Source organism: Hyla sarda, chromosome 3 (assembly GCF_029499605.1).
Source record: "Hyla sarda isolate aHylSar1 chromosome 3, aHylSar1.hap1, whole genome shotgun sequence".
NCBI lineage: Eukaryota > Metazoa > Chordata > Amphibia > Anura > Hylidae > Hyla > Hyla sarda.
The window spans coordinates 427,488,670-427,513,500 of NC_079191.1; the positions used below are offsets into that span (position 1 = coordinate 427,488,670).

A 24,831-nucleotide genomic window follows, 5' to 3' on the forward strand; every position below is an offset into this window, starting at 1 on the left:
ATGATGTGACATCACAAGATGAGAATACGGTCACTGTCTGAACCGGCAATGTATTTGGGAATGGAACTAGTTTGAGCTTCAGCTGCTTTATTAACCCCTTACAATCCAAGAATATCTTTGAAAGGATAGCCACCTGAAAGTGTCAGGGCATATATATATATATATATATATATATATATATATATATATATATAATTACACTGCTCAAAATAAATAAAGGGAACACAATGTAACTCCAAGTCAATGACACTTGTGTGAAATCCCACTGTCCACTCAGGAAGAACACTGATTGACAATCAATTTCACATGGAACAGACAACAGGTGGAAATTATAGGCAATTAGCAAGACACCCCCAATAAAGGAGTGGTTCTGCAGGTCGTGACCATAGACCACTTCTCAGTTCCTATGCATCCTGGCTGATGTTTTGGTCACTTTTGAATGCTGGCGATGCTTTCACTCTAGTGGTAGCATGAGACGGAGTCTACATCCCACACAAGTGGCTCAGGTAGTGCAGCTCATCCAGAATGGCACATCAATGCGAGCTGTGGCAAGAAGGTTTGCTGTGTCTGTCAGCGTAGTGTCCAGAGCATGGAGGTGCTACCAAGAGACAGGCCAGTACATCAGGAGACGTGGAGGAGGATGTAGGAGGGCAACAACCCAGCAGCAGGACCGCTACCTCCGTCCGCCTTTGTGCAAGGAAAAGCAGGAGGAGCACTGCCAGAGCTCTGCAAAATGATTTCCAGCAGGTCACAAACGTGCAAGTGTCCACTCAAACGGTCAGAAACAGACTCCATGAAGGTGGTATGAGGGCCCGATGTCCACAGGTGGGGGTTGAGCTTACAGTCCAACACTGTGCAGGACGTTTGGCATTTACCAGAGAACACCAAGATTGGCAAATTCTCCACTGGTGTCCTGTGCTCTTCACAGATGAAAGCAGGTTCACACTGAGCACATGTGACAGACGTGACAGTCTGGAGACGCCGTGGAGAATGTTCTGCTGCCTGCAACATCCTTCAGCATGACTGGTTTGACGGTGGGTCAGTAGCCTGACTGCCAATAAGTACCGAGATGCGATCCTCAGACCCCTTGTGAGACCATATGCTGGTGCGGTTGGCCCTGGGTTCCTCCTAATACAAGACAATGCTAGACCCCATGTGGCTGGAGTGTGTCAGCAGTTCCTGTAAGAGGAAGGCATTGATGCTATGGACTGGTCCGCCCATTCCCCAGACCTGAATCCGATGTAGCACATCAGGGACGTCTCGCTCCATCCACCACAGACTGTCCAGGAGTTGGCGGATGCTTTAGTCCAGGTCTGGGAGGACATCCCTCAGGAGACCATCCTCCACCTCATCAGGATCATGCCCAGGCGTTGTAGGGAGGTAATACGGGCACGTGGAGGCCACACACACTACTGAGCCTCATTGTGACTTGTTTTAAGGACATTACATAAAGTTGGATCAGCCTGTAGTGCGGTTTTCCACTGTGATTTTGAGGGTGACTCCATATCCAGACCTCCATGGGTTGATACATTTGATTTCCATTGATAATTTTTGTGTGATTTTGTTGCCAGCGCATTCAACTATGTAAAGACGAAAGTATTTCATACGATTAGTTCATTCATTCAGATCTAGGATGTGTTATCTTAGTGTTCACTTTATTTTTTTGAGCAGTGTAGATATATATCATGTAGGCTTGTTCACCCCAACGTGTAAGGGCGCACCCTCAGAGATAAGCCAACCAAACCCACCTATTTCAGATGGATTAAGTGACTTTCTGTAATCTGTGGTCCTCCAATTACAACTCCCAGCATCAGCTGTCAACAAGTGTTCAGCTTCCCCACAGTGCCACCTCAGGTAAAACTAGGTAATACACTGGCTTATTTAAATTAATGTTCTGTTCATTTAAGGGGTTATTCTGCGTCTAGAGTTCTTATCCCCTATCCAAAGGATAGGGTATAAGATGTCTGATCGCGGGGAGTCTGTCCACTGGGAACCTCCACAATATCTTCTTTTGGATAGGGGATAAGATGTCTAGGGCCGGAGTACCCCTTTAAGGCAGTGTTTCTCAACAGGGTGCCTGAAACTTTTGCAAAACTACAACTCCCAGCATCAGCTGTGATTTGTGAGAGTGGGAAACTGGCAGAAAGTGTCCAGCTTCCCCACAGTGCCACCACAGGTAAAACTAAGTATTACACTGAACAAATTTAAATCAATGTGCTGTTCGATAAAGGGGTTGTCTACCATAAGGTGATTTTAGTACGTACCTGGCAGACAGTAATGACATGCTTAGGAAGGATTTGCGCTTGTCTTGGGGATAAATGGCTATGTTGTGAGATTACCATAAAGCTGTGGCTATCTTTTTGTGAACTGACTATTTCCTGTTGGAGTTTGTTCTCTCAAACTACAAATCCCATAGTTCCTTGTTTGTAAGTGTGAGGTCACTTTTCTCCTGCCAAACATCAGCCACCCCACCCATTGAAACTCAAATGAGTTGCATTCTATTCAAAAGACCAGTGTTTTCTAACCAGGTGCTGCAATAATACAATTAGATGCAGAATCATCTTTCTCCCACCCAGCGGTTGCTCCACCCATTGAAGTACAGACAGCGATTTCTCCACCCTCTGCACACCTGACTAGTGATGTAATGTCTCAGGCCGCACTGAAACCTGGGAAAATCTGAGACCTGAGTAATTTTGTAAAAATAAATATTGGGGCGATAATCACAGAAGAATTGTGAGAAAACCGTCACACACTGGTACAGACACTATATTATGAAGTACACTAACTTTACAGCCCCTGGAGCATAGTCAAATAAAAAGGAATCCTGGAATACCCCTATAAACCTGGGTGCCTCTAGCTTTTGCAAAACTACAACTCCCAGCATGCTGGGAGTTGTAGTTTTGCAACAGCTAGAGGTCCACAGATTGGACACCACTACTTTATAAGTAAGCAATGAAGGGTTCCATTTACTGACAGCAAGCAGAGATCTTAAGTTCTGCAATTTTCTTATGTATTTTTTTCTTATGTATTCTCCTCATTATCTGTAGCTGAAGCACCCCTTTAAATAAGAGCCACTCACTCTTGGGGGGGGGGGGCTGGCTGGAAGTCACAGTCATAACCATGTGATTTATTTTTTGGCCAATCAGACTTAGCGAAAGCCTGAACAGAATGTGTTATTCTTGGTGCAGAACCTAGGGGGCGGAGCATGACACCAGCATTTGGTGTTCTTTGCTCTGCCCATGCTGAAACACTGCACTATCTATAACGCAATATATGTGTGTGTGTGTATATATATATATATATATATATATATATATATATATATATATATATATATATATAATTTTTTTAGTTTTTTTTACCTGTAGTGTTTTTTTTTTATTTATTTTTTGTTTTTTCATTGATCATGTTATCCTTTGAGCCCCAGGATCCGTATACAGTAATATATATATTTGTATTTATTTTTTATTTTTTTTATCTGTAGTGTGTTTTTTTTTTCATTGATCATGTTATCCTTTGAGCGCTGGGATCCGTATACAGTGACCTGCCCTTGTGTATCTGTATATATGGTGAGCTGGGAGCATCTGTATAGCGGTGATAAGAAGGGGATTAGGAGACATGGTGACGGGCTTTATGGAGAATAATCCAGTAAGCCGTATAGATCAGGTGATGTCCGGCCTCCTCCTAAACACATTGCACGTCAGGTCAGTGATTTCCAACCGGGGGGCCTCCAGCTGTTGCAAAACTACAACTCCCAGCATGCCCAGACAGCCAAAGGCTGTCCGGGCATGCTGGGAGTTGTGATTTTGCAACAGCTGGAGGCACCCTTGTTGGGAAACACTGGCTCTGAGGAACATCTTCCCCTAAGGGTCTAAATGTAAGAACCGGGTCAGGAGTTTGTTACAAGGTTCTGGTCACATTGATGCTGACAAATTCACGGGGTGTGTAAGCAATCGGATTTCTATTTATTCTGTTTATTGCTACAAAAAATAAATGATGATAATTTAAATATAAATAAATTAACAATGAATTACTAATAATTTATAAATAATGTAAAAATGTCCTACTGTTTAGTGTCTAAAGCTTCTATGCAGAGCTATGTTGCCATGGTAACAGACTGCAAATAACGCCTTTGTAGTCTGATCCTCTAGATGTTCCTACTGCACTCATTTTTAAAGGGGTACTCTGGTGGAAACCTTTTTTATTTTTTATTTTATTTTTTTTATATATTTTTTTTTTTTATCAACTGGTGCCAGAAAGTTAAACAGATTTGTAAATTACTTCTATTAAAAAAATCTTAATCCTTCCAGTACTTATTAGCTGCTGAATACTACAGAGGAAATTATTTTCTTTTTCTGAACACAGAGCTCTCTGCTGACATCACGAGCACAGTGCTCTCTGCTGACATCTCTGTCCATTTTAGGAACTGTCCAGAGCATCATATGTTTACTATGGGGATTTCCTCCTACTCTGGACAGTTCTTAAAATGGACAGAGGTGTCAGCAGAGAGCACTGTGCTTGTAATTCAGCAGAGAGCTCTGTGTTCCAAAAAGAAAATAATTTCCTCTGTAGTATAGGTAAGATGTCTGATCACGGGGGTCCGTCTGCAGGGCACCTCAGTAATCTGGTTCATGGAGCGAATTCCGCTCCCTGGCGGATGACGGGCGACCGCAGCTGTAACGCCCCCTCCATTCATGTCTATGGGAGGGGCTGCGACGGCTGTGGTGACGTCAGGAAGACAAAAGACATAAATGTGCAAAACACTGGGGGATGTCAGCAGAGAGCACTGTGCTTGTGATGTCAGCAGAGAGCTCTGTGTTCCAAAAAGAAAATAATTTCCTCTGTAGTATTCAGCAGATAAGTACTGGAAGGATTAAGATTTTTTAATAGAAGTCATTTACAAATCTGTTTAACTTTCTGGCACCAGTTGATTTGAAAAAAAAAAAAAAAAAGTTTTCCACCGGAGTACCCCTTTAAATTAGGCCAGTGTAATGCCTCTCAGCTGTGGGGAAGCTGAACACTTGCTGCCAGCTTCCCCCACAGATTGTGTAAGGCATGGATGAACTGAGAAGTGTGTAAGTCTATTACCCCCCAGTGTGATAGAGCCCCTCTTTATTCTGTAACCTCACTATAAGACGGACCTAAGAAAGAGTGACAAAGGAGCGGCGACATTTGCTTGTGTATTAGCGGAGTGTGACAGGCAGGATTAATGGGTGTGTGTACAGTAATCAGCGGCGCGCAGAGGTCAGGACAGAAAAGCGTCTACTGTATACAGGTCCCGAGTGTGTGCCAGGCTGTGACACGGTGCCAGATGGCAGGAAACATCGATAACTGACAGACAGTAGAAGAAGACGCGTGGCTGCACGATCTGACGACAAGGTCTGCTGTAGTCTGTAACCATGGTGATACAAAGCTCTACATAGGAGCTGTATACTTAAAGGGGTACTCCAGTGGAAAACGATTTTTTTTTGAACTAGTGCCAGAAAGTTATACAGATTTGTAAATTACTTCTATATAACAATCCTAACCCTTCCAGTACTTATCAGCTGCTGTATGCTCCAGAGGAAGCTGTGTAGTTCTTTCCAGTCTGACCACAGTGCTCTCTGCTGACACCTCTGTCCATGTCAGGAACTGTCCAGAGCAGGAGAGGTTTGCTATGGGGATTTGTTCCTGCTCTGAACAGTTCGTATTATGGATAGAGGTGTCAGCAGAGAGCACTTTGGTCAGACTGGAAAGAACTACACAACTTCCTTTGGAGCATACAGCAGCTAAGTACTGGAAGGATTAAGATTTTTAAATAGAAGTCATTTACAAATCTGTTTAATTTTCTGGCACCAGTTATATTTTATTTATTTTTTATCAAAAAGCTTTGCCAAGTTTGTTAAAATTTTTATTTTGGATACAAAGAAAGTTAGCAAAAAGTAAACATACCCTTAGGTTGTGTCTTACTTGGGTTTTTGTAATTTTTTTTCAGTTTTTTTTTCTTCTTTTGCAAAAAATGCCACAGCCAGCTGTTAGGTCAGAGTTAGGCCGGGTTCACACTACGTTTTGTCCCATACGGGAGCGCATACGGCAGGGGGGAGATAAAACCTCGCGCTCCCGTATGCCTTCGTATGCGCTCCCGTATGTCATTCATTTCAATGAGCCGACCGGAGTGAAACGTTCGGTCCGGTCGGCTCATTTTTGCGCCATATGCGCTTTTACAACCGGACCTAAAACTGTGGTCAACCACGGTTTTAGGTCCGGTTGTAAAAGCGCATACGGCGCAAAAATGAGCCGACCGGACCGAACGTTTCACTCCGGTCGGCTCATTGAAATGAATGACACACGGGAGCGCATACGGTGACATACGGGAGCGCGAGGTTTTAGCTCCCCCCTGCCGTATGCGCTCCCGTATGGGGGAAAACGTAGTGTGAACTCAGCCTTACTAGGAAAATATGAAATGTCAAACCCACTTGCTGTTTTTTTTTGTGTTTTTTTTTTTTTTTTTGGCTCAGCATGAGGGCATGGCATTTTTTTTTTCTCCTATAGACTTTTATTGGAGGAAAAAAAAAATCCAGAAATACACAATGTGGGATTACAGTTTACTTTCCACTTGCGTTTTTTTTTTTTTTTTTCTGGTGTTTGTTCAACCTGAAAAAAATGCCAAAAAAATGAATAAATAAAAAAAAAATAGTGAGTTTTAGTCCTGACGTTTTTTTTCCTTGTGTTTTTATCATGACAAGTCATGTGATTTATTTATCATGTGACTCAATACTGGAGAAATTGGGGAGGAAAAAAATGCCAATAAAATGCCAATACTAAACCCACACGTTTGTATGATTTTTTTTTCTCCCATAGAGTTCGAGAGAAAGGGCATTGTTTTCTCCCAAAAAAAAAAAAGTAGAAGAAGACTGCCCCCGAGGCCAAAACCGCAGAAAAACTTCAGAGATCAGTGAGAGAAAACAACAAAGGAAAAAAACACCAGATGTTAACTGAAAGTCCCTATTGAATAGTCACATCCAGCTAACAAAAATAATAATACACCGTGCAGCATTTGTGACATTTTTGTAGAAGAAAAAAGTGAAAAACCTGCCCCCCCCCCCCCCCCCCCTTAATTCTTCAATCAAAATCCTTAAAAGGATAACTCTGGTAGAAAACTATTTGTTTCAAACAACTGGTGTCAGAAAGTACTGGAAGGAAGTGTTTAAAAATCTTTTTAAAGAAAAAACACACATATATATATCTGACTCCAGAAAGTTCAACAGATTTGTAAATTACTTCTGTTAAAAAATCTTAATCCTTTCAGTACTTATGAGCTGCTGAAGTTGAGTTGTTCTTTTCTGTCTAAGTGCTCTCTGATGACACCTGTCTCGGGAACTGTCCAAAGTAGAAGCAAATCCCCATAGCAAACCTCTTCTACTCTATGCAGTTCCCGAGACAAGCAGAGATGTCAGCAGAGAGCACTGTTTCCAGACAGAAAACAACAACTCAACTTCAGCAGCTGATAATTATTGGAAGGATTAAGATTTTTTTTAAATAGAAGTAACTTACAGATCTGTTTGACTTTCTGGTGCCAGTTGATATAAAAAAAAAAAAAAAAAAAAATTAAGTTTCTTCCTGGAATACCCCTTTAACTTTCTGGCACCAGTTGATTTGAAAACATTAGTTTTCCACTGTAGTACCCCTTTAAGTCACATGATGAATAATAACTGAGAAAAAAAGCCAAGACTAAAACCTACTATTTTTGAAAAGAAAATGCCTTAATAAGTGCATCTTGGGAGTGCTAAACGAGAGGGAGGTTTTTTGTGACTTTTTTTTTAGGTAAACGAAGCGCCAACAAGTTGTGTGTAGTCATGACTTTAATGGCTAAATATGAGATATAGAGAAAGTGAGAGTGTCCTGGTAATCTGTGGGTGACACAATGTGATGTTATGGCCTCCACCTCGTACTGTGGTTTGCGGCTCCTCCACTCCCTTGTTTAACATCCTGGACTTGGATAATTATATTGTCGTCTGTATAAAATAATTGTAATAAACTGGTTTAGCGGCGGAGACGGCGCCCTGATAGACAGTGAGATCCAGTCTGCGGTAATAAGACACTATATAGCGGGATGATGTTATACGTCATATCTACATTCCCATAATCCACAGATCTCCTCTGGTGACACCTGGACCTTCCTGCTAAATAATGTCTGGTCCTTAACCCCTTAAGGACTCAGCCCATTTTGGCCTTAAGGACTCAGACAATTTAATTTTTACGTTTTCATTTTTTCCTCTTCGCCTTCTAAAAATCATAACTCTTTTATATTTTCATCCACAGACTAGTATGAGGGCTTATTTTTTGCGTGACCCGTTGTCCTTTGTAATGACATCACTCATTATATCATAAAATGTATGGCGCAACCAAAAAACACTATTTTTGTGGGGAAATTAAAACGAAAAACGCAATTTTGCTAATTTTGGAAGGTTTTGTTTTCACGCCGTACAATTTATGGTAAAAATGACGTGTGTTCTTTATTCTGAGGGTCAATACGATTAAAATGATACCCATTATTATATACTTTTATATTATTGTTGCGCTTATAAAAAATCACAAACTTTTTAACCAAATTAGTACGTTTATAATCCCTTTATTTTGATGACCTCTAACTTTTTTATTTTTCCGTATAAGTGGCGGTATGGGGGCTAATTTTTTGCGCCATGATCTGTACTTTTTTTTGATACCACATTTGCATATAAAAAACTTTTAATACACTTTTTATAATTTTTTTTTAATAAAATGTATTAAAAAAGTAGGAATTTTGGACTTTTTTTATTTTTTTTCGTTCACGCCGTTCACCGTACGGGATCATTAACATTTTATTTTAATAGTTCGGACATTTACGCACGCAGCGATACCAAATATGTCTATAAAAAATGTTTTTACGCTTTTTGGGGGTAAAATAGGAAAAAACGAACGTTTTACTTTTTTATTGGGGGAGGGGATTTTTCACATTTTTTTTACTTTTACTTTTACATTTTTTTACATTTTTTTTACACTTGAATAGTCCCCATAGGGGACTATTCATAGCAATACCATGATTGCTAATACTGATCTGTTCTATGTATAGGACATAGAACAGATCAGTGTTATCGGTCATCTCCTGCTCTGGTCTGCTCGATCACAGACCAGAGCAGGAGACGCCGGGAGCCGCACGGAGGAAGGAGAGGGGACCTCCGTGCGGCGTTATGAATGATCGGATCCCCGCAGCAGCGCTGCGGGCGATCCGATCGTTCATTTAAATCGCGAACTCCCGCAGATGCCGGGATCTGTATTGATCCCGGCACCTGAGGGGTTAATGGCGGACGCCCGCGAGATCGCGGGCGTCGGCCATTGCCGGCGGGTCCCTGGCTGCGATCAGCAGCCGGGATCAGCCGCGCATGACACGGGCATCGCTCCGATGCCCGCGGTTATGCTTAGGACGTAAATGTACGTCCTGGTGCGTTAAGTACCACCTCACCAGGACGTACATTTACGTCCTGCGTCCTTAAGGGGTTAAAGGGTTATTTCAGGAAAAAACTTTTTTATATATATATCAACTGGCTCCAGAAAGTTAAACAGATTTGTAAATTACTTCTATTTAAAAATCTTAATCCTTCCAATAATTATCAGCTGCTGAAGATGAGTTGTTCTTTTCTGTCTGGCAACAGTGCTCTCTGCTGACATCTCTGCTTGCCTCGGGAACTGCACAGAGTAGAAGAGGTTTGCTATGGGGATTTGCTTCTAAACTGGGTGGTTCCCAAGACACGTGAACATTTTTTAATAGAGGTAATTTACAAATCTGTTTAACTTTCTGGAGCCAGTTGATATATAAAAAAATTTTTTTTTTTCCTGGATAACCCCTTTAATCCTTTCAGTACTTATGAGCTGCCAAAGTTGAGTTGTTCTTTTCTGTCTACGTGCTCTCTGATGACACCTGTCTCGGGAACTGTCCAGAGTAGAAGCAAATCCCCATAGCAAACCTCTTCTACTCTGTGCAGTTCCCTAGACAAGCAGAGATGTCAGCAGAGAGCACTGTTTCCAGACAGAAAAGAACAACTCAACTTCAGCAGCTGATAATTATTGGAAGGATTAAGATTTTTTTAATAGAAGTAATTTACAAATCTGTTTGACTTTCTGCTGCCAGTTGATATAAATAAAAATAAAAAAAATGTTTTCTGGAATACCCCTTTAATTACAGGGACGGTAACCAAAGAAATCCTCCCTAAAGTGGTACTCAGCCTTTAGACATCGTACCACTATTCCAAGGATGGGTGAAAAGATGTCTGATCGAGGAGTACCCTTTAAGGAGGATTTGAGCGCTGGGTTCCCGTGATGGAGAGCTGACATCACACCATGCCCCTCTTGTGATGTCACGCCACGCCCCTCCATTCATGTCTATGGGAGGGGGCATGACTGCCGTCACGCCCCCTCCCATAGACATGAATGGAGGGGGCGTGGCATGACATTTCCTGGCACAGGAACCCAGTGTTTTAAACCTACTGTTTCGAATGCCGAGTGCTGCAAGGAGATAACAAGGGGGTCCCAACGGCGAGACCTTCGTGATCAAACATCTTATCCCCTATCCTTTGGATCGGGGATAAGATGTCTAGGGGCGGAGTACCCCTTTAAGAATACTGTCACACGTGCCCTATCTGCTGCAGCATATTTTCCCACCCATTGAAGTCAATAGGTAGTAAAATCAGCGGCAGAAGATACGCAGCAAAATACGGCACATGTGACCCTACCCTTAGGGCGCGTTCAGTGGCTCCAAAGTCCCCACTGGAAGCGACCGATGACATCACTGTACACAGGGCGCCGCTGTAAGCGCTTTCTTCATCGGTTACATGCACTTTGTTATTGAAACAGTGAGCAAGAGATTTACCATCAAGATTGCAGGGGTGACCCTCCCCCCTTCCTGTATAGCATTCACATGCCCTCAGACGTATCCAAGATGGGGAAATTAGATTGTGAGCTCTGGGGACCGAAACATAAGTCACAGGAGATCATTATTAGCATTATCCACTATAATATAAGGAAAACTATAAGATAAATGTATAAAATGGAACTGCAATACTGGCTATAGAGAAATGGAGGTTCTTAGCTTACCACTGACTTTTATAGTACGTACCATCCCACCACAGAAAGGTGACCCTGCACTATAGAGAGGCCTCTCCCAGCACTAAGCCTACAGTATCTGGACATTTAGGGTCTAACTATCTCCTGCTCCTCTGGAGACAGCTGGATACATGTCCAAAAATGGTTGGCTTAGTATTAGCCCAGGGTCTGTCCTAAATGAGGTCACCTTACCGTGGTGGGATGGTACGTACTATTTGCTCAAATTTTATGTTGAGAACCTCCTGTTTTTCTCTATAGCAGACTTTTACATACAGTCATGGCCATAAATATTGGCACCCCTGAATTTTTTTTAAAGAAAATGAAGTATTTCTCACAGGAAAGGATTGCAGTAACACATGTTTTGCTATACACATGTTTATTCCCTTTGTGTGTATTGGAACTAAACCAAAAAAAGGGACCAAAAAAAGCGAATTGGACATAATGTCACCAAACTCCAAAAATGGGCTGAACAAAAATATTGGCACCCTTAACTTAATATTTGTACATATAAACAGAAACTTCCAGTACGTAAGTGATCTACGCCAAAACCATAAATCCAACACATAAGACAGCGTACATAGATCATAAATATAACAAAGGTTTTTTTATTGACATAAATGCATTAAATAGACAAGACAAGAATAAAATCTTGTAAAAAATGGTGCTATGGTGGAAACTGACAAAAGATGAGGCTATGCAGGTCAGCAGTGGATATGCAACATACAAAGTGCGGCAGGATATAATGACCCTGCTTACTACTCCTTTAGACAGATAGCGGCATAAATGCAGTGCACTACTCCTTTAAGAGGAGAGATATAGCAGCAACAAAAGTAAAGTGCATAGAGGAGGGTATATACACCAGCCTATAGTTAGTCACAATAGTGTAGCAGCAATATAATAAATGGCATTAGACAAAGTTTGGGGTCATTGTCCTGCTGGAAGACACAAGATCTCGGACACAAACCCAGCTTTCTGACACTGGGCTGTACAGTGCGACCCAAAATCCATTGGTGATCCTCAGATTTCATGATGTCTTGTACACATTCAAGGCCCCCAGTGCCAGAGGCAGCAAAACGACCCAAAACATCACTGACCTCCACCATATGTCACTGTAGGTACTGTGTTCTTTTCTTTGTAGGCCTCATTCCGTTTTCGGTAAACAGTAGAATGATGTGCTTTACCAAAAAGCTCTATCTTGGTCTCATCTGTCCACAAGACGTTTTCCCAGAAGGATTTTGGTTACTCAAGTTCATTTTGGCAAAATGTAGTCTTGCTTTTTTATGTCTGTGTCAGCAGTGGGGTCCTCCTGGGTCTCCTCCATAGTGGGGTCCTCCTGGGTCTCCTCCATAGTGGGGTCCTCCTCGGTCTCCTCCATAGTGGGGTCCTCCCGGGTCTCCTCCATAGCGTTTCATTTCATTTAAATGTCGATGGATAGTTCGCGCTGACACTGATGCTCCCTGAGCCTGCAGGACAGCTTGGATATCTTTGGAACTTGTTTGGGGCTGCTTATCCACCATCCGGACTATCCTGCGTTGACACCTTTCATAAATTTTTCTCTTCTGTCCACATCCAGGGAGATTAGCTACAGTGCCATGGGTTGCAAACTTCTTGATAATGTTGCGCACTGTGGACAAAGGCAAATCTAGATCTCTGGAGATGGACTTGTAACCTTGAGATTGTTGATATTTTTCCACAGTTTTGGTTCTCAAGTCCTCAGACAGTTCTATTCTCCTCTTTCTATTGTCCATGCTTAGTGTGGCACACACAGACACACAATGCAAAGACTAAGTGAACTTCTCTCCTTTTTATCTGCTTTCAGGTGTGATTTTTATATTGCCCACACCTGTTACTTGCCCCAGGTGAGTTTAAAGGAGCATCACATGCTTGAAACAATCTTATTTTTCCACAATTTTGAAAGGGTGCCAATAATTCTGTCCAGTCCATTTTTGGAGTTTGGTGACATTATGTCCAATTTGCTTTTTTTTTTTTTTCCTCCCTTTTTTTGGTTTAGTTCCAATACACACAAAGGGAATAAACATGTGTATAGCAAAACATGTGTTACTGCAATCCTTTTCTGTGAGAAATACTTCATTTTCTAGAAAAATTTCAGGGGTGCCGACATTTATGGCCATGACTGTATATGTGAGCTCTAGCAGCGTGCATAATATCTATAATAGTTGGGGTTGGATGTGCTGACCAATTTATTTTCTTTAAGTAATTTAAATGTATGATATATACAGGCCATACATCTACCCAAATTCAATAATACCTCACGGCAATAGAACAGAAAATAAAGAAAGTGGTCCCTATATAGGACTGAGGTGCCTTATTAAAATATAACTTTTAATTGTTAGTCGCTAAAATATGTTAAACTTATCAAGTTCTAGTGCAACCAAGCAAAAAGACAATCAAATCAACACTTAAGAGCTACTAATTAGCATATGGCGCTCATATATCGACCTAGTATCATAATCAAGACTGTAACAAACAGTAGTTGTCAACATGCCACCATATCGTGACTGATACTTTAGAAACAGAAAATTCCAATCAGATATTGGTTAGAGTCCCTTGTCCCAACGCGTTTCCATGGGGGGAACTGGTAAATAACTTTGTTCCCCCCACTTCATCAGGGGAATATGAGTCAGCGTTATATGTTAGATAACAAGTATCGGAAAAGCAATCTCTTCTATGGAGACACAGATGTTCTGTACTCCAAATGAAAACAAATGATGTACAAAAGACCAAACTTATGACCAGTTAGAGATTCGATTCGTCACGAACTTCTCGGCTCGGCAGTTGATGACTTATCCTGCGTAAATTAGTTCAGCTTTCAGGTGCTCCGGTGGGCTGGCAAAGGTGGATACAGTCCTAGGAGACTCTTTCCTAGGACTGTATCCACCTTTTCCAGCCCACCGGAGCACCTGAAAGCTGAACTCATTTATGCAGGATAAGTCATCAACTGCCGAGCTGAGAAGTTCGTGACGAATCGAATTTACTGTAAATTCGCTCATCTCTAACTGGTCATAAGTTTGGTCTTTTGTACATAATTTGTTTTCATTTGGAGTACAGAACATCTGTGTCTCCATAGAAGAGATTGCTTTTCCGATACTTGTTATCTAACATATAACGCTGACTCATATTCCCCTGATGAAGTGGGGGGAACAAAGTTATTTACCAGTTCCCCCCATGGAAACGCGTTGGGACAAGGGACTCTAACCAATATCTGATTGGAATTTTCTGTTTCTAAAGTATCAGTCACGATATGGAGGCATGTTGACAACTACTGTTTGTTACAGCCTTGATTATGATACTAGGTCGATTTATGAGCGCCATATGCTAATTAGTAGCTCTTAAGTGTTGATTTGATTGTCTTTTTGCTTGGTTGCACTAGAACTTGATAAGTTTAACATATTTTAGCGACTAACAATTAAAAGTTATATTTTAATAAGGCACCTCAGTCCTATATAGGGACCACTTTCTTTATTTCCAATTTATTTTCTTTGTCTGATATGACCCCTATACCACTGTATACTTACCATGAAAATCCCCGCTCAGTAAGGTCAGGCAGCTGCTGTAAAGCTCCTATCAGTAATTGTAGTTGACACCTTACACGTAGTCATGTGATCTGCGTCCTGGTAGATTGTGTGACGTTTTATATGGAACCTACAGGTACAGGCTCCGGGCTCATCTGTAGTAGATAGATGATGTATATAGATAGGTATTGCCTGATGCTTACACAGTATCCTATTGTATACTGCTGTGTAATGTCCATGGTCAGTCTTAGGTTGGGTGTCAGCCCATAGAATAGTCTATGGCAGTGTTTCCCAACCAGCGTGCCTCCAGCTGTTGAAAAACTACAACTTCCAGCATGCCCAGACAGCCTTCGGCTGTCTGGGCATGCTGGGAGTTGTAGTTTTGCAACAGCTGGAGGCATGCTGGTTGGGAAACACTGGTTTGGGGCAAGAAGGATTGGGGATGTTGGATTTCAACACGTCCTTTGTTCTCATGGGAGATAACTGGTAGAGACTTAAAGGGGTACTCCGGTGAAAAACTATTTTTTATTTATTTATTTTATCAACAGGCGCCAGAAAGTTAAACAGATTTGTAAATACTTCTATTTAAAATTTTTAATCCTTCCCATACTTATCAGCTGCTGTATGTTCCACAGTTCTTTTCTTTTTACATTTTATTTTCCGTCTGACCACACCTCTGTCCATGTCAGGAACTGTCCAGAGCAGGAGCGAATCCCCATAGCAAACCTCTCCGGCTCTGGACAGTTCCTGACATGGACAGAGGTGTCAGCAGAGAGCACTGTGGTCAGACAGAAAGGAAATTCAAAAAGAAAATAACTTCTTGTGGAGCATACAGGAGCTGATAAGTACTGGAAGGATTAAAGGGGTACTCCGGTGAAAACCTTTTTTCTTTAAAATCAACTGGTGGCAGAAAGTATAAAAATAAACATATTTGGAAATTACTTTTATTAAAAAAATCTTGATCCTTACTGTACTTATTAGCTGCTGAATACTACAGAGGAAATTCTTTTCTTTTTGGAATGCTCTCTGATGACATCACGACCACAGTTCTCTCTGCTGACGATATTTTAATAACACTTTATTTATTGTTGTCCTTAGTGGGATTTGAACCCAAGTCCCCAGCACTGCAAGGCAGCAGTGCTAACCACTGAGCCACCATGCTGCCCTTAGCATACATCTGCTATGCATGGTTGCTAAAATGGACAGAGATGTCAGCAGAGAGCACTGTGCTCGTGATGTCATCAGTGTTCCAAAAAGAAAGGAATTTCCTCTGTAGCATTCAGCAGCCAATAAGTACTGAAAGGATTAAGATTTTTTAATAGAAGTAATTTACAAATATGTTTAACTTTCTGCCACCAGTTGGTTTAAAAGAAAAAAGGTTTTCACCGGAGTACCCCTTTAAGATTCTTAAAGAGAAGTAATTTAAAAATCTGTTTAACTTTCTGGCCCCAATTGATTAAAAAACAGTTTTTCACCGGAGTACCCCTTTAAGGCTTCTATACACATTAGACATCTGTAGGCTGAACCTGCTTAATATGCCTACATTAAAGGGGTATTCCTGTATCAGGGAATTGTATTTAAATTAACTCCCCAAGATGCAGAACTTACTAATGTCATTTATCACACATACTACTGGATTTAGAATGCTTTTATGTGATTCACCCTGGACTGGAAATTGTGTAGCCCTCTCATGGTCAGTGTGGTGTTGTCTCAGCAGTTCCCTGGCTCCTCCCTCTAGGAAGTGGTGTAGCTGTTTCATTGTCAGTGTGGTGTTGTCTCAGCAGCTCCCTGGCTCCTCCCTCTCTCCTGACAGGAAGTGGTGTAGCTGTTTTATAGTCAGTGTGGTGTTGCCTCAGCAGCTTCCCGCTCCTCCTTCTTCCCCGAGACAACGCATCATCGTCTCTGAGCTCTAGCCCTGCCCCCTGAGTTACTTCACCAACTCTGCCCATCTCCTACAGCGTACATCACCATCTCCCTGTCATTTACACATATATATCTTTATTGGAGCATTTAGGTGTGTGTGTGTGTGTATATACCATGCTGCCTTCTGCTGGACAATGCCACAGGCAGAGGAGCAGGCAGGGAATGAATACAGTAGGTGCTTCAGATTTACTGCCCGCAGAGCAACAGTCCACTGTGTACTGAAATGTTCTGTGGGAGGGGAGTCGGCAAGGTGGGAAGACTCTGATGAAGAGCTAAGGGAAAGCAATGTATTCTGGGAATTGTAGTATTGAGCAACTGCTCATCCAGGAAGTACCGGATAAAGACTCCCCTCCTCCAATTACGTTTTTTTTAGTGGTTTTAGAACTTGGGCAGACAGGTTAGCGATGCTATCTGCTTCTGTAGTATTTTTATGTTAGGCTTGTTAGAGTGTCCCTTTAATAAGCCTATTATTATAATGGAGGCAGAGGGTCGGGCTCTCTTAGCTTCTCTTCTAATTTATAATGGCCGGGAGCGAGATCTCTATGAAAAGCATCGAGGCCTCATTGTGAAATCCGCTTTGAAGATCGGACGGTGAAAGCGACAGCCGGGAAAATCATCTGGTAATTATAATATAAAAGCCGCTTCTGTAGAACAAAGATCAATCCCGGCTCCTCTGCTCTGCGCAAATTATTCACTCGATGTACGAGATCTGTCACTCGTGTCTTCTAAATGGGATCCTGGAAGCTTTGTGGCTCCTGTGACTTTAATTTATCCCCCCAGAACATATCATGGTGAAGTATGATTTAACTGTCTGGCTGGCAGGTGCAGAGAATAGTTGGTGAAGGGGGAGGGGATAGGGTAAGCAGGGGGGGGGGGGGGGATTTATTGGGGGCTGAGAAAAAAGTGAGAGGGAGAGAAGACATCCGTGCAGAGCAGGGAGGACGGGCAACCTATCACTGCTTGGGCTCCAGGAGACTGGGAAAGCTGGATGGCATGCAGTATGCGTGCCTCCTAGCTTTCCAAAATGGCTGCTTTAGGTGCAGAGAATAGTTAGTGCAGGGGCAGAGAGAGGGGGCGGGGCAGGTGGGGAAGAGATTTATTTAGGGCTGGGAGAAGAATGAGGATGAAGAGAAGACATCAAGAGCAGGGGCAGGTGAGTAGTGCTGGACGGATGAGCAGCCGATCACTGCTTGGGCTTCAGGAGACTGGAAAAGCTGGGTGGCAAGCAGTATGAGAGACGACATCCGTGTGGGGCAGGGATAGGGCTTGTTAGTAGTGCTGGAAGGATGAGAAGCCTATCACTGCTTGGGCTTCAGGAGACTGGAAAAGCTGGGTGGCGAGCAGTATGAGAGATGACATCAGTGCGGGGCAGGGAGAAGGCAGGGGAGTAGTGCTGGAAGGATGAGCAGCCTATCACTGCTTGGGCTTCAGGACACTGGAAAAGCTGGGTGGCATGCAGTATGCAGTATGAGACACAACATCAGTGTGGGGCAGGGAGAGGGCATGTGAGTAGTGCTGGAAGGATGAGCAGCCTATCACTGCTTTGGCTTTAGGAGACTGGAAAAGCAGGGTGGCATGCAGTTTGCATGCCACCCAGCTTTCCAAAAGAGTTCTAATGTTCTTTACCAGACAGATATTCTCTTCAGGAGACTGGGAAAGTTGCAGGGCTCACAGTACTCCCCTCAGTATTGTGTGTGTGTGTATATATATGTATGTATATGTATATCATTGTTGTTATTCTTTTCCCACAAGGTTTTGGGTAGAAAGACCACAACATGTGAACACCGCCTTAGATATATATCTCCTCTGGGAATTGCATTATTAGGATCAGGATATAGATTGGTGTTTCCCAACCAGTGTGCCTCCAGCTGTTGCAAACTACAACTCCTAGCATGCCCGGACAGCCTTCGGCTGTCCGGGCATGCTGGGAGTTATAGTTTTGCAACAGCTGGAGGCACGCTGGTTGGGGAACTCTGTCTTAGATGTAATGGATGAATCCCATATCTGACACCTGTGTCTTATTTCTTCCAGCAAAAGCTGCAGTTTGTGAGCGTCCTGGGAGCGGGCTTACTGTGCGGGACGGCGCTGGCCATCATTATACCAGAAGGGATTGAGCTGCTGGAAGGCTCCTCCAGAGGTTAGAGACATGAACCCTCAGATGTCTTTGTTGTATCTGGACAGGACATTTTCGCCTCTACTTGGCCGGATCCAACTACTAATCTTACAGGATGACGGAGCCAACACAAACAGCGCTCGCTCTGCAGCCAGACGTGGAATCTGTAATGGGGGAAGGATGGGGTGTGCTGTGGTTACAGAGCCCAGGCCCTCCAGTTGCTGCAAAACTACAACTCCCAACATGCCCTGACAGCTTTTTCCTCTACATGTAACACTGCATTTGTTGCAGGACTACAACTCCCAGCATGCTCTGACAGGCTGTTTCCCTACCTGTGGCTCTGAAGCTGCAGAAAAACTACAACTCTCAGAATAACCTGACTTTTCCCCCTACTTGTGGCTCTTAAGCTTTTGCAAAACTACAACTCCCAGCATGCTCTGATAGCCTGTTTCCCTACCTGTAGCTCGGAAGCTGCTGCAAAACTACAACTCCCAGCATGCCCTGACAGCCTCTTCCTTTACCTGTGGCTCTGTAGCTGTGAAAAACTACAACTCCCAGCATGCCCTGACAGCTTTTTCCCCAACCTTTAACACTGTATTTTTTGCAGAACTACAACTACCAGCATGGGCTGACAGGCTGTTTTCCTACCTGTAGCTCTGAAGCTGCTGCAAAACTACAACTCTCAGTATTCCCTGACAGCCTGTTCCTTTAACTGTGGCTCTGTAGCTGTGCAAAACTACAACTCCCAGCATGATCTGACTGTCTTTTCCCCTAGCTGTGGCTCTGTAGCTGTTACAGGACTACAACTCCCAGCCTGTTCTCCTACCGTTAGCACTGCAGCTATTGCTAAACTACAACTCCCAGCATGATCTCACTGTTTGTTCCCCTACATGTGGCTCTGTAGCTGTTACAGAACTACAACTCCCAGCATGATCTGTCTGTCCCCCTACCTGTGGCTCTGAAGCTGCTGCAAAACTACAACACCCATAATGCCCTGACAGCCTGTTCCCTTTAGCTCTGCAGCTGTGACTCAGTATTCTCTTGCAGCTATTGGTTGTTAGGGAATGTTGGGAGTTGTAGTTTTGCAAAAGCAAGGGGCACTTTGGTTGTGAAACACTGCTCTAATGATAAGTTGACTCTGTTTTCTGTCCCAGTCAATACGGCAAAGCTGACAAGTTGCAGAAAATGGGAAATGTCAGTGTAATGTGAATGCTCTAGTGGTCAGTTTGGGAACTGCAATATTTTTAGATTATTATGTTTGCAGTCCTATGAGTTGCACTGTTCCCCTTGACAGCTCATAGGATGTTATTTCAGGATAAAGGATTTTCGCTACCTATTTTTTAGATTATAAAACGTGATAAGAATGGATCCGATAATACAATTATCTGATAAGCGGCGCCCCCGTGTAGACTCCCCCGCCTGATCCCGCTGTGTTGTGTGTGTTTTGCAGGTCCTCCGGTGAAGTGTCTGAATGTGGTGCAGAACACCAACCTGACAGAGACAACAGAGGAGGAGGTGGCCCAGATCAGTTCCGTCCCCCCACACTTCTATATCGGGGTCTTCCTGGTCACTGGATTTGTCCTCATGTTCATTGTCGATCAGATCAGCAGCTACTACTCCTATCATGGTGAGATCACTGGGGAGGATTGTGCTGACCCCTATGGATACATTTACGAGGACCCCCCCCCCCTTTATAGTCCTGACCGCTCAGTATTGATAATCTCATTGTATGTTTTGCAGATCCCCGGACTGGGATGTCGGCTGGGACCAGTATAACCGCCACACTGGGCCTGGTGATCCACGCTGCAGGTGATATACGGTTATGACACGTTTGCTATATGATATGAACATAGAACATATCTATCCCATATCTATCTATCTCATATCTATCTATCTCATATCTATCTATCTCATATCTATCTATCTATCTATCTCATATCTATCTATCTATCTCATATCTATCTATCTAATCTATCTCATATCTATCTATCTCATATCTATCTATCTATCTATCTCATATCTATCTATCTATCTATCTCATATCTATCTATCTATCTCATATCTATCTATCTATCTCATATCTATCTATCTCATATCTATCTATCCCATATCTATCTATCCCATATCTATCTATCTATCTCATATCTATCTATCTCATATATATCTATCTATCTCATATCTATCTATCTATCTCATATCTATCTATCTATCTCATATCTATCTATCTATCTATCTCATATCTATCTATCTCATATCTATCTATCTATCTCTCTCATATCTATCTATCTCTCTCATATCTATCTATCTATCTCATATCTATCTATCCCATATCTATCTATCTCATATCTATCTATCTCATATCTATCTATCTCATATCTATCTATCTCATATCTATCTATCTCATATCTATCTATCTATCACTGGTATCTATCTATATATTATCTATCTATGTGTCTATATATGTCCTATCTATCTCATATCTATATATCTAATATATATCTCATATCTGACCTATCTATATACATCCTATCTATCTCTCATATCTATCATGTGTATCTATCTATATATTATCTATATATATATATATATATCTCATATCTATCTAATATCTGTCTTATCTATCTATGTCCTATCTATATACGTCCTATCTATCTCATATATATCTCATATCTATCTATCCCATATCTATCTATCTATCTATCTATCCCATATCTATCTATCCCATATCTATCTATCCCATATCTATCTATCTATCTATCTCATATCTATCTATCTATCTCATATCTATCTATCTCATATCTATCTATCTCATATCTATCTATCTCATATCTATCTATCTCATATCTATCTCATATCTATCTATCTCATATCTATCTCACATCTATCTATCTCACATCTATTTATCTCACATCTATCTATCTCATATCTATCTATCTCATATCTATCTATCTCATATCTATCTATCTATCACGGGTATCTATCTATATATTATCTATCTATGTGTCTATATATTATCTATCTATGTGTCTATATATGTCCTATCTATCTCATATCTATATATCTAATATATATCTCATATCTGACCTATCTATATACATCCTATCTATCTCTCATATCTATCATGTGTATCTATCAATATATTATCTATGTATTTATATATATATATATATATATATATCTATATCTCTATCTATCTCATATCTATCTAATATCTATCTAATATCTGTCTTATCTATCTATGTCCTATCTATCTATCTATCTCATATATATCTCATATCTATCTATCTCATCCAGTGGGGCAAAAAAGTATTTAGTCAGCCACCAATTGTGCCAGTTCTCCCACTTATAAAGATGAGAGGCTGTAATTTTCATCATAGGTTATAACCTCAACTATGAGAGACACCATGAGAAAAAGAAAATCCATAAAATCACATTGTCTGATTTTTAAAGAATTTATTTGCAAATTATGGTGGAAAATAAGTATTTGGTCACCTACAAACAAGCAAGATTTCTGGCTCTCACAGACCTGTAACTTCTTCTTTAAGAGTCTCCTCTGTCCTCCACTCGTTACCTGTATTAATGGCTCCTGTTTGAACTTGTTATCAGTATAAAAGACACCTGTCCACAACCTCAAACAGTCACACTCCAAACTCCACTATGGCCAAGACCAAAGAGCTGTCGAAGGACACCAGAAACAAAATTGTAGACCTGCACCAGGCTGGGAAGACTGAATCTGCAATAGGCAAGTAGCTTGGTGTGAAGAAATCAACTGTGGGAGCAATTATTAGAAAATGGAAGACATACAAGACCACCGATAATCTCCCTCGATCTGGGGCTCCACGCAACATCTTTCCCCATGGTATCAAAATGATCACAAGAACTGTGAGCAAAAATCCCAGAACTACACGGGGGGACCTAGTGAATGACCTGCAGAGAGCTGGGACCAAAGTAACAAAGGCTACCATCAGTAACACACTACACCACCAGGGACTCAAATCATACAGTGCCAGACATGTCCCCTTGCTTAAGCCAGTACATGTCCGGGCCCGTCTGAAGTTTGCTAGAGAGCATTTGGATGATCCAGAAGAGTATTGGGAGAATGTCATATGGTCAGATGAAACCAAAGTAAAACTTTTTGGTAAAAACTCAACTCGTCGTGTTTGGAGGAGAAAGAATGTTGAGTTGCATCCAAAGAACACCATACCTACTGTGAAGCATGGGGGTGAAAACATCATGCTTTGGGGCTGTTTTTCAGCTAAGGAACCAGGATGACTGTTCCGTGTAAAGGAAAGAATGAATGGGGCCATGTATCGTAAGATTTTGAGTGAAAACCTCCTTCCATCAGCAAGGGCATTGAAGATGAAACGTGGCTGGGTCTTGCAGCATGACAATGATCCCAAACACACCGCCCGGGCCATAAAGGAGTGGCCTTGTAAGAAGCATTTCAAGGTCCTGGAGTGGCCTAGCCAGTGTCCAGATCTCAACCCCATAGAAAATCTTTGGAGGGAGTTGAAAGTCCATGTTGCCCAGCGACAGCCCCAAAACATCACTGCTCTAGAGGAGATGCATGGAGGAATGGGCCAAAATACCAGCAACAGTGTGTGAAAACCTTGTGAAGACTTACAGAAAACGTTTGACCTCTGTGGGAGACCTCTGTGGGAGAACTTGCACAATTGGTGGCTGACTAAATACTTTTTATCCCTACTCTATCTCATATCTGTCTATCTGATATCTATCTCATATCTGTCTATCTCATATCTGTCTATCTCATATCTGTCTATCTCATATCTGTCTATCTATCTCATATCTGTCTATCTCATATCTGTCTATCTCATATCTGTCTATCTCATATCTGTCTATCTCATATCTGTCTATCTCATATCGGTCTATCTCATATCTGTCTATCTATCTCATATCTGTCTATCTCATATCTATCTATATCATATCTATCTATATCATATCTATCTATCTCATATCTATCTATCTCATATCTATCTATCTCATATCTATCATATTTATCTATCTATCAATATCTCATATCTATCTATCTATCTATCTATCTATCTATCTATCTCATATCTATCTATCTATCTATCTATCTCATATCTATCTATCTCATATCTATCTATCTGTCTCATATCTATCTATCTCATATCTATCTATCTATCTATCTATCTCATAATATCTATCTATATCATATCTATCTATCTCATATCTATCTCATATCTATCTATCTCATATCTATCTATCTCATATCTATCTATCTCATATCTATCTATCTCATATCTATCTATCTCATATCTATCTATCAATATCTCGTATCTATCTCATTCTATCTATCTATCTCATAATATCTATCTATCTCATAATATCTATCTATCTCATAATATCTATCTATCTCATAATATCTATCTATCTCATAATATCTATCTATCTCATAATATCTATGTATCTCATAATATCTATCTATCTATATCATATCTATCTATCTCATAATATCTATCTATTAATCTGTTATTCTCCAAGCTCTTAAAATGTTTGTATCAATAAATAAGACGTCTAACCGGTAAAAAGATTGATTCTATGTGAACAATACAAGATGACTGTAGAGACAGAAGTGGCGTCATCTCTCGAGGGAAATCTTATGACATCTTTCTTGCACAATGACTCTGCACATCTGGTGGTTACAGAGACTCCTCACCGACAGGACGTCCTTTATTTTATGGGTCTGGACTATAGTACAACGTTTACTCTCGGAGACGTGGAGGGTTTGCTGGGGCTTTTCCCATGGACAACAAATAGAAAACCTATTAGGAGTTATATGTTACATCTGTTCTGGGTTTCAGTCAATTATCTGGAATACAAAACATCTACAAAGAGTTTCCCCTAAACCCAGCGTGTCCATACAATTGTGTAATGCTATATATCGTATTTATCGGGGTATAACACGCACCGGCCTATAACACGCACCCTCATTTTTCCAAGGAAATTTTGGTAAAAAAGTTTTTTCCCCCAAAATATCCTTGGAAAAATGAGGGTGCGTGTGTACCTCGATAAACTGTTTCTGGCGGCTTCTGCAGTTCAATGATTTAAAGCAAGCACCTTAAATCATTGACGTGCAGTGGCTTCTGTGGGGCCAGAGTG

At 41.5% G+C, this 24,831-nt stretch overlaps 1 protein-coding gene across 1 annotated transcript in view; it reads left to right on the top strand.

Moving 5' to 3' along the window:
• LOC130363091 (zinc transporter ZIP9-like) overlaps positions 1 to 24,831 on the top strand; it is a 54,602-nt gene that overhangs the window by 8,275 nt on the left and 21,496 nt on the right. The window contains exons 2-4 of the mRNA XM_056568439.1: positions 18,606 to 18,711; positions 20,138 to 20,314; positions 20,428 to 20,496. Coding sequence (XP_056424414.1) covers positions 18,606 to 18,711; positions 20,138 to 20,314; positions 20,428 to 20,496 — 352 coding nt within the window. The remainder of the gene's footprint in view (positions 1 to 18,605; positions 18,712 to 20,137; positions 20,315 to 20,427; positions 20,497 to 24,831) is intronic.